General features: G+C 36.1%; 1 protein-coding gene across 10 annotated transcripts in view; it reads right to left on the bottom strand.

The window, feature by feature from the left end:
• MYO9B (myosin IXB) overlaps positions 1-16,175 on the bottom strand; it is a 118,626-nt gene that overhangs the window by 45,656 nt on the left and 56,795 nt on the right. For 6 of the 10 annotated variants that reach the window (XM_031947983.1, XM_031947978.1, XM_031947981.1 and 3 more), the window contains exons 4-14: positions 10,283-10,345; positions 9,780-9,879; positions 9,408-9,508; positions 8,462-8,591; positions 7,392-7,481; positions 6,750-6,866; positions 6,442-6,576; positions 5,759-5,880; positions 3,974-4,115; positions 3,253-3,457; positions 240-318 (exon numbers count right to left, since the gene is read on the bottom strand). In XM_031947983.1, coding sequence (XP_031803843.1) covers positions 240-318; positions 3,253-3,457; positions 3,974-4,115; positions 5,759-5,880; positions 6,442-6,576; positions 6,750-6,866; positions 7,392-7,481; positions 8,462-8,591; positions 9,408-9,508; positions 9,780-9,879; positions 10,283-10,345 — 1,284 coding nt within the window. The remainder of the gene's footprint in view (positions 1-239; positions 319-3,252; positions 3,458-3,973; positions 4,116-5,758; positions 5,881-6,441; positions 6,577-6,749; positions 6,867-7,391; positions 7,482-8,461; positions 8,592-9,407; positions 9,509-9,779; positions 9,880-10,282; positions 10,346-16,175) is intronic. The other 4 variants (XM_031947985.1, XM_031947977.1, XM_031947980.1 and 1 more) reach the window with 1 other exon arrangement.

Genomic DNA, 16,175 nt, shown 5'->3' with positions numbered 1-16,175 from the left:
ACTTTGAAAAGAACCTATTGTAAACTGAGATTAAATTGATTTCAATAGAGCAGATGACATGGTAATAGTCTTATTTCATCTCAGGTTAAAAAACACCCCAATTTCATTCATTTCCCTATTTTTGTTATTGTTCAATGAGAACTTTATTTATTCTCCCTTACATAAATCCTCATTTAATATTTTTTTATATGGATATATTCAAATGTCTATGACTTAGGGACATTAAAGGTTTCTCTCACCGATAAACTTTTTCTGATGGAGTATTGGTTTTCTGTAACTCTCCTGAGGGAGTTCTGATTGAAGGGGATGCCACACCTGCTAGGAAATAGGAGGAGTGGATACAATAGGAAAGAATTAATTGAAAATCAAAGCAATAAAAGAGATATTGTAACACTGAATGTACAATGTTTAATGGATCACCAATAAGAATTATTTCTTACTTCTCACAAGAGTTTCATATTATTTTCTTCATTAACAAAACAAAATCACATAATTGTATACATTAACAAAATAGATATAAATCTATGAACCTGAGTCGAATAAAGTGCATTATCTAAAAGAAAAAACATCACATGAAAGATGAACTTGTTTCATTGTTTAAATGCACATAATTCGAAGTTTTAAATCTCAAAAGACTTATTAAACAGTTATTAATAAGATACAAATACTGTAAAGTTTTTGTGTGAGTTCATCATTTCTCAACCTTTAGGGAATGCAGGTAAGGGTCAGGGATTTAGTTCTTTAAGAACTCATGTAAGCCTCTGAAACAATTAAGCAGGAAAAAAAAAAAAAAAAGAGCAATCTTTCCAATAAAGGAAATTTTAAAGGCCCAAAAAACTTAACATATAACTTGAGGGAAAATACATATTGGTCAGCTTCATTCAGGAATATGAAACATTACTAAACCATAAAAAATTTGAAAATAAATTTTGTAATAAATTGTAGCAAGAGGTAACCTTTATAAGTGCTTTCTAGTTACAAAATATTTTACTTATATTATCTTGATTGATCTTCTTAACAACTGTGAGGCAGATAATGGAAGTATTTTTATCTTCATATTACAGCTGAAAAAATTACTAATGATTTCTCAATCTTTATCATTCTTGCCTCTCAGCAGCCAAAACTGTTGATTGCTCTATTCTTTTTGATGTCTCCTTTCTCTAGGTTTTCATATATTGCCCTCTCCTGTTCTTCCTCCTACTTGTCTGAGCAGGCCAGATTTCTGCTAGATCTTCACCTAGTTCAATAATTCTAAGCATCTCACAAGGTTCTGTTCTGGATCCTTTTCTCCCCTCTATACAATTTTCAATGATCTCTGTGACTCTCAGATCTATTTATCCAGAACTTCCTTGATCTCCCGTCTACCAGCTGTCTATCAGACAACTTGAACAGGATGTCCTTTAGACACCCTTAACTCAAGATGTTCAATACGAAACTCATTATCTTTACACTTTCCCCCCGCCTGACTTCCCTCTTACTGCTGAAGGCACCACCATCCTTTCAGTCACACAGGTTCAATACCTAGGTGCCATCCTTGACTTTATTCTCACTTATCTCTCCACCCTCCCCCCCCTTCACTTTATCCAATCAGTTGTCAAGTCCTACTGAGTCTACCTTTGTAATAACTCTCATAATTAAGTAAATTCTAATGACTCCCCCATCTCTGGGATCAAATAAAAAATTCCTTTGGTTTTTAAAGCCCTTTATAACCCAGGCCCTTCTCCCTGTTCCTCTTTCCTTATTACCCTCCTGTACTATGTGACACTGGCCAGAGGAGATTCCCATTTCCTGACATGACATTTCCACTGGCTGTCCCCCCAGTCCTGGCATTCTCTCCTTCTTGACCTCTGCTTCTTGGATCCTTTCTAAATCTCAGTTAATATCCCATCGTCTGTAAGAGGCCTTTCCCCAAGCCCCTTAATATTAATGTCTTCCCCCCAAGAATGTTTCCAATTTATTTAGATTAAGACCAGGGCCTATTTTTACCTTTCTTTGTCTCCCTAACACTTATCACAATGCCTGGAACAAAGAAGGCACTTAATAAATGCTGGCTAACTTGAGAAAACTGGCTAAGTGAAATGGAGATTTGCTCTGTGCCACAAAGTTGTTAGCCTGCCTCAGCCCTGCCTGGAATACTGCCTTCAGGCTACTCCCCATCCAAGCCCTGAATCTAGTATCCTTTTCACTCTACCACTCTGTTCCCTCTTGATATTACTTGGTCTTTCTCTTTGGTCAGTTTGGACAGACTTGATTTAGAAGAATTGAGTACTGGTCTGGGTAACACTGGAGAATCATCAGCCTTCCATAGGGAATGATACTTAGGAGCTATCTGCGTAGCACTCTGACACAGGCAAAAGGTACTGCTCCAGTAGAGTATTGAGCATGTTATCTTTGACTTTTATTTTTATTTTATTTTAAAATTTATTAATGCCTTTTGGTTATATCACTGTAATTTCTCCTTAATCCCACTCCTGACTCTGCATTGAATACTCCCTTAAAAAAAAAGAAAGAAAAACATTGAAGCAAAAGCAGAATGGTGACCATTTCTGTTATACTGTCCTACATATGTTTTAAGATCTGAGTGCTTAGTCAGAGATCTTATAGAGTTTTTTTTTCTTTTTTTTTTTTTGAAGTGGGAAGAAAATAATTCATGAGAATATCATGCTTTAGAAGACAAAACATTTTCACCTTAACTCCAGGCGGCAGATTATAGAATTATTTCTATTTTGTAAATGGGGAAACATTTAAATGACTTGCTTAAGGATGACAGATATTAAGTGTCAGAGTCAGAACTCAAACTCAAGCCAAGCACTCTTGCCATTGGACTTTGTAAGGTTTGGAAAGGAGGGAAATATAGTATCAGGGCAGGAAAATTTCAGGCAAAGTAAGTATTTCACTCTTCACCCTAACCCCTTACTGTCTTAATTTGTCATCATACTTTCATTTCCTGTTCTAAACTAATTCTTAGCATTGATGAGATTTAAAATAAGCTGAAACCATAAAAAGGGGAGATTCCAATCTCAGAAGTCTGGTAGGGCTTTTACTAAAGGCAGAGGAAGTACTGCCACCCCTAGAACCCAGGTTGGGGAAGAGGGTTTACTTAACTAAACAAATACTTGTTTTGCATCTCCCTCACAAGAAGGTAGTTGCTACAACTTGTTCTGCAGATACAAAATAGCTTTTCCTAGATGGCCATGAGCAGATGTTGGGATTTTCAAAGCCACTGGATGTTATCTATCTTCTGTTCAGTACCTGAAGCTCTCTCAGCCCTCTCAGCACGAAGTCGTCCTGCCTCTCGGAAAACAGCCATGGCTCGAATGGCCGCTCGGAGAATGGCCCAGCGGAATACAGCCACAGGATCCATCCCAATTAATTCCCGAATGTAGTCACTCTCACTACTTCTGAGCAAAGCCACGATGTCGGGTCTCATGTAATCCATGTTCTTCTCTCGAAAATCCTGGGGCAATATGGTCAGAAAGTCATCATCTTCTTTATGCATTTTTGTTCTTAAGTTGGAATGAAAAATGATTCATAGGAACATAGATTCAGAGCAATTTAAGGGTCAGCCAACTAATTCAATTCCTCCAATGTAATGATGAGCATGGACTCAGACTGAAATCTTCTTGAACCCAGGTAGTAAATAGTAGAACTAGGACTTGAAGTATCTTCCTCAGAGACTCCAGATCTATATTACTGGAAGGCAGGCAAAGATAATACTGACAACTTTAAATTAAATATGTTGAAAGCAGATAGAAAACTGTTATTAAAGTAAGTACAATCTGGGTTCAAGGCCTTCCTATGACAAATATGACAATGCCTCTTATAATAACATTTGATCTCTCAGTGTGTCCAGGCAACTAATAATATACAATGCTGATTTGGGTTGCTGGAGAGTTTCTCACAAGTCCTTACTGGGCATTTTTTTGACCAATGAAATCATATATGGGGTCCTAAACAAATACATATTGTATACCTTTATCTGATATTTAACTTTCCCTGCAAAATGTTGGATGATAAATGCAGGCTCCATCACTGGGGTCCCAACAAAGAATCTGTTTTCTTCATGTTGCTGTTTGAATTTCGCCAGCAAGGTCTGACTGGTAGCATGTGGAAAACTATAATGAAAATTGAAATATCAAGTTTGAGAAGAGTGACCACAATGAGAGAAATGTGACCATAACTGAATGTTTTGGGTCTTTCTGAGTTAGCCATAAATCTAAATCATGGTGATTAGAAAGAAAAAAAGTGATATATACAGGACAGATGAGAAGTCACTAAATTAATCAATCATAGGAAATAAAAACAAGTTTCTAGATAATACACCCAAAGCAAAAGAGTCATAATATTCAGTAGGTAGAATACCCATTTTTAGGGGGCTTTCAAAGATCTTTCACTAAAGAAACTTAAAATAACAACAGGTAAAGGTAATTTCTTACTATTATTAGGTTCAAAAAGCTAATAATGACTTCACAGTTCTGGTATGGATGGGAATTACAAATAGATGTAGATTTAGCTTTCTGATGCATGTTTTTAGAGACAAGTTCTGAAAGCAGTTCTGAAAATGCTGAAATTGTACCTGCATCTAAGAATGTGGAGTGGACTTGCCAACTTGCACCTGACCAAGTTTCCTGTCAAGGAGTCCCCCAGTCTTAGCTTGGAGCCATCCAATGAGGGGGAGCCCACTATCTCCTGAGGCATTCCATTTTATTTCTAGATTATTAGACAGCTCTTCCTTAATATCAAGCTGAAAATCTGCTTCCAGCACTTCTACTTGTTGTTCCAAGTTTTGCCCGCTTAGGACAGGCAGAAAAAGTCTGGCACACATTTTGTATGACAGTTTCTGGAGAAAGCTATCCAGACCCCTTGGGCTTTTCTTCTCTATTGTAAACATGCTCAACCTTTTCAGTCAATCCTTCTATGTTATGCAAAACTAAAGCTAGCACTGCAGATATGGCCTGACCAGAGCAGGCTCTCCCTCATTGTGAACACTGCCTTCATCAAGGCAGCCTAGAATAGCTTTAGCTTTTTTCCTGGGATGTTGAACTTGGCATATAACATTTTGTCATGTTACACTGTTGATTAAAATTTAAAAATTCCCCTGTGCTGTACATGTGTCATGGACTTTTCCTGTTTGGACATTAGTGAAAACTAACACATGATGGCAAAAAGGAGCATAACTCTTATCAGCTAGCATGGAGAGGCAAGACTGCTAGAGACAGAAATTTCAGAGTTTCCTTAATAAGCTGTTATAGGCACTGACAGAACTACAAATCCTCTTCATGTAATACACAGTAAGGCACAAAATGTCAGTAATTTCAATATGATCTGAAGCCTTTCCTAAAGTGCTGGCCTGGAGGTTAATAGTTTCTTGAAAGCTTTATGAGAGAACCAACTTTGAGAGGAAGGTTCTGAATAAGGCCCCAAAATCAACTGAATGAGGGAAGCATCACCAGGACAAGAGTTTTTTAATTAGACTGTGTGAAAGTGTGTAAAGTTTATAATCTACTATGGCTGAGTGAGATTGAAAATGATAAAAATCTTTAAAATGCAGCTTAAATAGAGACACAGAGTTTCTAGGCTTTTGAGTAATAAATATTCTTTGTGCCCAAATGCTCTCTTAGAGAGGAATTGTCACTTTAGCTTTAGAGGACAGTCAACATAAAACTTTTCCAGTCTTGGTTATATATTATTCAATCAACTTCTCTATTTTTTTTTGTCTACTGATGGTCTATACTGAATAAAAAGTATGACGACTTACTTGCTTTCTTCATCTAGCAGATAGAAAAGGCCAGTGGGTTTCTTGCTGATCAAGTGAATACACCCTACATTATCTGTATAGTCAATATTGTGCCAAGTGATTCCTTCACTCTGATATTCTTCCTATGGAATTAAAAATTTCTTTATTAGCAAAAAACCTGAAGGGCTGCCTGGGTTACAGTGGTTATTATGATCATATAAAATTAAGAGGCAGTCAATTTTGATATAATCTAATAAAATGATTTTTACATATTTGCATAAATGCATCAATTCCTCAGCTTCATCAGTGGAGAGAATGAAAGACTAAAAGAAATCCAATATTTGAGAGGATACTTTTATCTTCATCTGAAATAAATCCTTATAAAGGCTTTTTCTGAGGTATTGAAAGCTAAAGTCTAAGTCACCACCCCACTGGGGATTCAGTTACTTGCAAAAAAAGCCAACAAAAGCCTCCTAAAATGATGTGTGCCAAAAAAGCACCTGATGTTTTTCCCCAACAAAGCTGAATGGGATTTTACCAAATAGTCCTCTGGGTTGAGGTCACAATGTGTCACAGCCCAAGGGAAATTTTGTGGTGAATTAGAATTCCAATTTTAATGCTTGGAAATAAGTTTTCAACCCAGATTTTCAACTCTTTCCTTTGTTTCTCAGAAACTAGATAGCCAAGAGAAATCAGTTTCTTACCTGTTCTAGTTTGAAAATGTGTTGATTGAAGTAATACTGAAGTTGTTCATTTGCATAATTTATGCAGAACTGTTCAAAACTGTTTCTCTCAAAGTCTTCAAAGCCAAAGATGTCCAGCACCCCAATGGATAAACACTGACAGAGACAGAAAAATCTCTTTTTAAACAGTAATTTATAAAATGTCAGAGAAAACTAATTAAGCCTCTGTTAGCACTCCTAGAATGAGTTGAGCATTATAAATAGTAACAGTATAAATTAGTTCAGCACTTGAACAAAGGAGCAAAAACAATCAATAGGAAAGAACTTACTGCAACTGATTCTTCCATGTCCTTTTTATTAAGGAGAGCATGATTGATACGGAGAACAATCCAATCAAAGAGAGCACTATACAATGATTTTGCCATTGAGTCACGAGCTGTTATTGCCTGTTGACAAAAGTACAAGTCTCTCAGTGACAAGTCAAAAAAGAAAAGGAAAAGTGGTTCCCTTCTTCAAATATATTGGTGTAGGTATTAATGTTGTCTTCTGAGGTTTAAATATAAAAGGAAAACAAAATAATCATTAAGACAATTAAGATAAATGGTAGCAGAAATTCTTCATTACAAAACAATACGAACTAACGTACTTTATAGATATTAAGTTACAACACAATTATAATATGCTATTACGGGGGGCAAACAACTATGGTATGTTTTGGGCAACATAATAAGACTTAAAGATCAATCTGTAGACATATAATAAAAGGCAATGTCATAAGAGAGCTCCACTAATTAAATTAGAGGCATAAAAATGACTACCAACTAAGGCTTTTCTATAAGGCTTTTATTATTTTATTCTGAATGATAATAAATTTAAAATGGGAAGGAATCTCAAATAACAAATTCAACCTTTTCATCATAGAAGAATATGTTTCGAGGATCCTCTCACAAAAAGGACATCACAGAACTTACCTCACTGAGACTGTAGGGAAGAATAAGTTTGTCATTGACTGTCACAGTTTTTCTCTTGGTCAGAACTTCCACTAAAATTTCTCGTTTTACCTATACAGGGGAAAAAAGAAAAGAAAAAAAAAAAAGATGAAGTCTTTCATATTTTACTCTCTTCTTAACCACTGACTCTGAGGAGAAAGGAATGACCAAAAGATGGTACCCCAAAATGTTGTGAAATGGATGTATTAACTCCTGGTATAAGAAAGCTGGTGATGGGCTACCATGGAAGCTACCTCCTGCTTTTGCCAAACAGTTATATCAACTAAACTTTCATATAACCTATAGTTGTATAGTGTGCCATGCTGCTTTACAATTGTCCAACTGATTTTATATATTAACTTATTCAATTAAATTCAAGGTTTTATTGAAAACCTACTCCATGAAAGGCTTTTTAGAAATACAAAGTTCAGTAAAATTCATTCTCAGACCCCAGGCAGCATACTATCCAGTAGGGATATAAAGCAATGATGATGATAAAGATGATGATAATATTACTACTAACAGCATTTATAGGTTTGCAAAATGCTTTATAAATCTCTTTTTATTCTTAACAATCTTGGAAGGTAAGTACTTGCTTAGGGTCACATAGCTAATAAGTCTCAGGCTCCAGCTCAAGTCATATATTTAGTGGCCTAAAAATATAAATGACTACAATGCAAGGCAGAATATTCTGGGAACCCAAAATGACAGAAATCAAGTGCTATGGAGGTCTGGAGAAACAACAGGGCAACTAGTTGGGAAGGAGTCATGAAAGAAGATGGCCTTAACAAATGGTAAGATTTTAGTAAGAGTAGGGAGGAAGGCATCACAAGCTGAGAAATCATCCTGAGCAAAGGTATGGGCTATATGAATGTATATTAATCCACAGGAAAATATTTTTTATTACAAAAATATTTTTTATTACAAAGATTGAATTTTGCACTTTCTAGCAGGCGTCTATAGTCAACTATTGAATACCTACATGCAGAGCATAATAAGCATCTTCCAAAGTTAGATCTGAATATAAAAGCAAGGAAAAAAGAAAACAGTACCTTCAGAAGTTGGGAGAGTGTGTCTAGTACCTCTGGAGGCCCCACTTCCAAGCCTTCATCACGACCTGTAGCTCTCTTTTTATAGATGACATTACCCAGGTATAAGATAGCTGATAGAACTGAAAAAATCCTTAGGTATAAAGAAGATAAATTCTTATTTTGCAAACTTTTAATTCGAACTTTTAAGAAAAGATTTCCAATAGAATTATACATCAAAGATTTCCAGTAACTTTTATTGAAATCATTAATGAGTGAATTCTAACTAAATATGAGACAAATATCATTCGATGCTTTTTTTCACAATGTAACCAGAAATAAATCTAAGGTTTGAATAGGAGGTAACAATGGCTATTATGATCATTTAATGTTAATCATCAAAATACAATAAAATGATAATAGGTTTCTCTGTGGTACAGCAGAGAATGACAAACTCTGAGTCAGGAAGAAGCAAGCTTCAACACATATGAGCTGCTATCTGACTCCAGATAAGGTGCTTCACCTCTCTTTACCCAGTCAACTCTGCAGAGAGAGCAGTAGCAATTTGTATTGGTGGAGAGTTATTTCCTCACCAGTGAGCTCCTGATACTAATGATATTACAGGTCTGGCAAAGAACAAAGTATGAAGGATCCTTCATATATAGATGGCACCTTACAACTACACAATGCTTGACATCCATGATCTTATTTGATCCTATCAATAATCTTGGAAAGTAAGCAGTATAAACATCATTTTGATTTACAGACAGAGAGGTTATATTCTTTGTCTCTTGCTACAGAGTTTGGGGCAGAGTGGGAACTTGTAGCTCAGTCTTCTGACTTCATCCAAGACTGTAACTTTCTCCGTGACACCTTAAAACCTCTCAGATAAAAATAATAAATATAATAAAACACAACTGGAAGGTTGTAACAATTTACTTGAGCTGCTTATAAAAGCAATCTGACTTACTGTTTCTTGGTTGCTGGAAGAAAGCCAACCATTTCCATGGCCTGTTTCAATCTTTCAAAGTCATGTTTCAGATCTTCTCCATCTTCAATCTTCAAGTTATGCTATAAAAGAAGGATATCAAACTATTTACCATTTTGGGAGTTGCAGGGCTGCCTTGTGAGAATAATTTCTGCCAGAACTAACAGGGTGACTCTCCAAGTTACTGTGAATCAATGGGCTCCTTTATATCATTTCCCTCAGCACTCCTTGAAGCTTGTTTCAGAAGAGAAGAGGAAAAAGGTCTCGTAGCCTTTGACCTTCCAACAGCTCATTAATAGCCAGCATAGAACAGAACAGAAATTACCTTGGTTGTTCCAGTTTTAAGCTGTTTACCTGGTTGAGGTAGAAGTAGTCTTCAGGTTGTTTGAGCTTAAATTCTTTACGCTCTTCCTCACTGACTCCAAGTAACAAATAATAGAATACATGGTAGTTTCTATGGATCAAAATTAGGAAAATTTATTTTTATAGTTTAAAAAAACCTTTCTAATATTCTGTTAAGACTTTTCTTGTAAACAAATTATAAAAAACCAGTTATGGAAAATATAAATTTTTAAAAATATGTTTTCAGAGCTGAGTTTAACGAGCATGTTTGGAAGTTTTTTTTCCTTTCCCACAAGTGCCTTATTACTTCAGAAAACTTTCCTAATAAGGAGAGAGATAGTCTTAGCTCACTTTATCTGTAACAGAACACAGAAAATTGGCAAACGGCTATATATGAAGCCATGTTCTGTTGAATTCTCAAATATCAGCCTTTCTTCTTACAGATATTAGTTAAATAACCACACACACACACAAATAAATTTAGTTCATATATCACTTTAGGATAATAGTCTTACCTTTCATCCTTTTCTTGAGAGACCAGGCGAGACTTTTCAAGCAGATATTTTTCAACAACAGCCCTGTCAAAAATAAAGAAATAAACATTTTCCTTAGCAAAAGGTGAGTTGTAATTATTGTAAAGAGCTACATATTAAATAAATTGTCCAAATATTTTGTCTTCTTTATACAATGTGATTTTGGTGGGGGAGTGATGAGGAATAGAAGTTTCACTGAAGGGACAGCTCTGCAACTTTTCATTTTAGGGAGTTGCCAGCAGCTCTAAGAGTTAAAGTGATTTTTCCATCTTTAATCCAAGTACTTCTGGCTCCAAAGCTAGACCCTGATCCACCAATCCATGCTACCTTTCCCACTGTGATTATCAGCCTTCATTTTGTAAGATCAAATCCACAAAAGTCATAAATAAAATACATAGATTGCAATTCCTTTTTCTGTTTAAATAAAATGTTGGTGGAGCCAACTGAGAAAACCTGGAGATAATATTTCAATTATTTTCCAGACATAGCCTATACCAGTTACTAGATATAAAAAGGCATTCTCTGGTAGTTAAAAGCAGAACTACATGTTCAAAAAGGGTAGAGACCAACCACTCACTCTTCAGCTATGATGGAATACTGCTTTGAGTGAGAAATCCTAAGATTCTTGGCAAAGAAGAGACTCAGTTTTTCAAGTATGCAGAATTTGCACAAAAATGCAGCTTTCAACAATTGGTCTTAATTAGACATGGTAATAAAATGGTCTTTATTGACTTTAACTCTTCCTGCTTATAGCAAGCAATGCATCTTAATGAGGGCTTAAGAAACCCTCCATTTTAAAAATAAATGATAGGAATAAACTTATCAAAGTAGACCACTGTGCTTTTCATTCTGGGAAAATAATAAAGTACTTATTACTCAGAGTTGTCATTACTGGAAAGATTTAATAGTGGTAAAACATTACTAATCTAGTAGATTTCTGACTCGCATGGTTATCCCCTAAACATAGTAGTATGTTTATAGTAGAATTCTAAAAGATCATCAAACACTTATTAAGCACCTACTACTATCTTTCTTTGGAAGGGGGTACAGGGGGTATACAAGGTACAGAAACAGATGCAAAGTAACCACAGGGAGAAGGTAGTGCCTGTATCTTAAAGAGAGCCAGACTCAGGGATTCTAAAGTGGAGGTGAAAGAGGAGGCAGAGCAATCTAGGTTGGGGGAGCAACCAATGTAAAGGCACAAAAGTCTGGCACGAAGGAGGCAGCATCGGCTGGATCTTAGGGTGTGTAGAAGGAGGAAGATTTAGAAGACCACCAGAAAGGTAGGAAGAAGCCGGGTTAAGAAGAGCTTTATATTTGATCCTGCAGATAAATAGGAGTCACTGGAATTTACTGAGTAGTATAGGACAATTAATGTATATTTGCAAATTGAAAACAAACTTGTGGGCCACTCATTACCAGATCCACAGGGAAATCCTCAAAGGAAAATTGGTGTTCCTTGTGAGAGGTTAAGTGACTTGTCAAAGGTCACACAGCTAGTAAGCATTAAGTGTTTGAGGCTAAATTTGAAGTCCTTCTAACTTCAGAGTCAGTGCTCTATCCACTGCGTCATCTAGCTGTCTCCCTTGGTTTTATTTGGAATACTCTTGGCAGTTTCATAGTTAGTTTAGAGCATGTTACTTTATACTGAACCTTCTCCCAAAAGCTCCTTTTATACGATTCTGACTGCCATATTTCTTTCCTGTCTTTATGGCTAATCTTCATAGCACCTAGGTCTCATATGACTGACTACAATTTTTTTCCAACACTTTTAAAAAATCAGTTTCAATAAGGAATTAGTTTATTAAAGTTATTCATGATCAACAATGACCTTTGTAATCACTTATATTTTAGCTGATATTGTTGTAGAAGGAGTTCACATAAAGCTTCACGAAACTGCCAAAGGACTCGATGACACAAAGAATCCTTGTTCTGTGTTCACTTCCTCAGGCATTTAATCTTTTTTTTCCTCATGGAATTTCCCCCCTCCCGGGTTGCCTACGTGACCCTCACATTACTACAATATATCATCAATCTCTAAAACTCTTGCCTTTCAAATCAATAATCCTTCTAAAGTTTCCCTTTTACTATTCTGTCAACAGATCTCCACCACACTAGCTGGGAAATTGGAATCTGCTTTCTCTCTTCCCTTTATCTCCTATACAGCAAGCGCTGCTATTCTTTCTTCAAACTTTTTAAGATTCACCCCTTCCTTTCCCATTTCCATAAAATCCACTCTCTATCAGTCACTATTTCCCATCTACATCATTTCAGAGCTTGGTGAAAACCAAAGGTTTTGTTAACATGCATACAGCCTCTTCTACTTCCCACCAAGTGCTTCCAAATCAGATTGAAATATAATTGGGAAGTACTTAACAAAATAAATAAAAATACAATAAAACACAGATAATATTATATTTTAAAATGAAGTCAATATGGAGCCTGTCTGATTTAGTGGGCCCTGTATAATCACTAATTTAGCTGACAGCAGGTACCTTCTATGGTGGTAAGGTAAACAAAGTTAAGTAACTTTTCCACAGTCACAAAGCTAGTAAATATCTGAAGCTAGATTTGAACTTAGATTTTCCTGACTGACTTCAGGCCCAGCGATCTATCCAGTGATCCACCCAGCTGCCTTCATTTTCATGTTGTTGTTATCCTTTGTTCTCAAAGGTGTTCAAAAAATGACATCATTTTAGAGTTGAGTTACATTGTGTTTGACTGGCACACTAATATGAGCTCAGAATGCTTGGCCACAGGTCAGATACAAATAGTCTGTCCCTATGAACATTTGGGGTAGACTCTTTAACCCTATGCATCTGAAGTCTCTTCTGAGCTAATTCAATTCTGCTTTGCCCACAGAGCACAGCACCCTCTCTGATGAGAGCATGCCATGCAGGGTGGCCCCATGCCAGTGTCTCTCACGTCATACAATCAATTCTAAAGTTCCTAAGAGAGACCTTGAGCATGTCCTTTTATTGCTTTTTCTTGACCATTTTGTGAGCTCTCCAAAAAATAATTTTTTTGGCAAGCATACATTTGGCATTTGAGCAATGTGGCCAGCCCAACAGAGTTGTACCCTCTGCAGCAGAGTTGGAATACTTGGCAATATAAAGTTTGAAAAAGGACCTTAATGTCTGGTATCTTATCCTGCTAGGTAATCTTCAGAATCTTCCTAAGACAATTCAAATAGTATAGTTCTGGACAAACTCTATACAGGTACCCCATTACTTTTAGAAATAGTATAATACCACTTTGTATTTGTATAGTATATGATTTTAATGTATTTTAATAGATCTCATTTTGGGGATCTGAACAACTCTGTGATACAGGTAATAATGATAATGATAACAGGTTGACATTTACAAAGCACTAACAGCCTGGAAAAACATTTTCACAATCTGGTGAGTTAGATTCTGCTGCAAAGTTTTATTATCCCCATTTTTATAGATGTGGAAATAGAAACTCAGAGTCTGTTAAGTGACTTACAGCAATGAAGGATCAGAGATAGGATTCAAACCCAGGTCTCAACCTCTAGATCTGACTTTCTTTCCAACATGATCATTATGACCGTTTTATATAGGAAGTTGACTTATTTAGGATCACTGCTAACTGGTAAAAGCTGGGTCCAGAGTCTCCACAGCTCCAGACTTTGCATCCAACTTTCTTGTTGGGATGCTAAGCCCAAATTTCTCAATTGAGCACTGAAGGTTCTGTCCATGTGCCTTCTTATTCTATGAAATTTCCCTTGTTTTTTTATTCTCTAATATAGTTCCTTTGCTCTCTTCAAGCCAGGCTCTTTGTGGTTCCTTGCATACAACTTAGTCATTGTCTATACTTTTGCGTGAACTGCTCTTCTCTGTCAATTGAGACCATTCACCACCTTCAGGACTAGGGTTAAACATACTTTTCCCTACAAGGTTCCCGTGCCCAGCCCATCTAATCTGGAACTTAGTCAGCATATTCTTAGCACTTCCAATGTTCATTTAGTGTGCAGTACATGTCACTATACTTGATGTGCTGCTCTGCAAACATACTCAAGTTATCTTGGATGTCTTTATTTTGTTTTCCCTAGCCTGTTATGAGACAACTTTATGTCCTATGTCTTTGTTTTGTCACAAAAATATGGAAGGGAATTACTCATAAGTCCTCTTTAGCAACTCTCATAAGGAAATGAGGAGGAAGCAGCAATACAACCTACAAGGAAACACAAGTAGTTGAGATTTGAACCCAGGTTTCCTGATTCCCTCTACTGAATCATATTTTCTTCTCTTCTGGAGGAGTAGGTCCTTGAGCCTATTATATAGTAACATGGGAGCCAATTCTTAAAGGCAGCCTTTTAGAAACCTGTCCCTCCTCCCTCCAGGCTCAGCTCTTCTGATCTCTGAAGATAGTGAGTCTCTACTCCCAGTAGCTCATATTTATTTTGCATATTCCTCTATAGGAACATTTCTCCCATTGTGGGCTCCTCCAAGTTAGGGAGAGGCTGCTTCACTTTTGTTTTCAGTTTTCTGGTACCTTTCAGAAATGTTTGCTTGCATACCCAACTTACATCAAATTGCTTATTATCTTTGGCAGGGGGGAGGAAAAGAGAAAATTTGGAACTCAAAACTTTCATTTAAAAAAATGTCAAAAATTGTCTTCACATGTAATTGGAAAAAATAAAATCTATTTTTAAAAAAAGAGAGAAATGCCTGTTTCCTTGGACAAGTCAGCAGGAGACAGGGGTTCCAGTATAAACTATCAATTAATTAGTTGGTTACCTTTGCTTAGTCACAATCTCTGTGGGCCTCAATTTTGTCAGACAATTTGGGTTTTTCCAGCTGTAGGATTTTATAACTCTATGATGTGAATTTTAAATCAACTCTTTAAGGAAGTCATGGACATGGACAGGCCAGAAGTAGAAATTAGGGAATGGCCCTATAGCAGGTTGAATCTAAGTATTATAAAGACTGGGAGGTGGGATTCCACATTCCTTGGTAGAGGCTGTGGTTTGTCTGGGTCTGAAAAGCCAACATATGGAATAAACCAACTAGTCAGATCCTGATTATTTACTCTATCTCTCCTGCCTAAAATTATTTGTTAGGTGTCTTCCTGGGAAGGGCTGGAACATCATTGATAGCTGCGCCTTCTTGCTCATTCTACTTAATATTCAGCCACTTCTCATTGCAGAAACTAGCAGGGGTTTTTGACTTGTTTAAAAAATATATTTTGATAATTGTATTGCAGTACAATTGGTTTTCTTTATAATTCTATATATTTTATTTTATGAATTTTAAAACATTCTGAACAGGGGTTCATGGACTTCGCCACATTGCTTGTCAAAGATGTTTTTGATATAAAGAAGAGGGGCCTCTCATTTACTTACATGATCCTTACCTAGTTTGATGAAATATAAATTCAATTTAAGAAATGTTTATAAAGCATCTATTCTGTAAAAGGTAATATGTTAAACAAGACTGACAAGATGAAAAACGACAAGTCCTGTCTTGAAGGGGCAATTAGTGGACTCCTGTGTTTTTCCCTTGCTACATGTAACACTCTAGAGCTAAGAAAAGAGGAACTTGCTTAAAAACAATTACTATTCACCCTCCTGAATATGGAAAAAAAAAAAAAAAACCACATGAAAGCATTATCAGTCAACATAAGACCAGAAAAATCCCATAAATCAAAAATTGCACTCAATGGAAATTTGTGAAATTTTAGAAGGTCCCCAGATTAAAACGTATTGTTTCATTATCTAGAAAGAAAGAGTTTGCTAATAAAACTTTCAAAGTAAAGAAGACTGCAGAAAGAATTACTACTAAACAACCTTACTATTAGCATTTCAACAACATCTCTTGGCATATATCTGAATTCTTACTAATTTATTAAT

The sequence above is a fragment of the Sarcophilus harrisii genome, chromosome 1, assembly GCF_902635505.1.
Source record: "Sarcophilus harrisii chromosome 1, mSarHar1.11, whole genome shotgun sequence".
NCBI lineage: Eukaryota > Metazoa > Chordata > Mammalia > Dasyuromorphia > Dasyuridae > Sarcophilus > Sarcophilus harrisii.
Note: the sequence above shows the minus strand (reverse complement) of the source record. Positions and strands in the feature narration are given on the sequence as shown.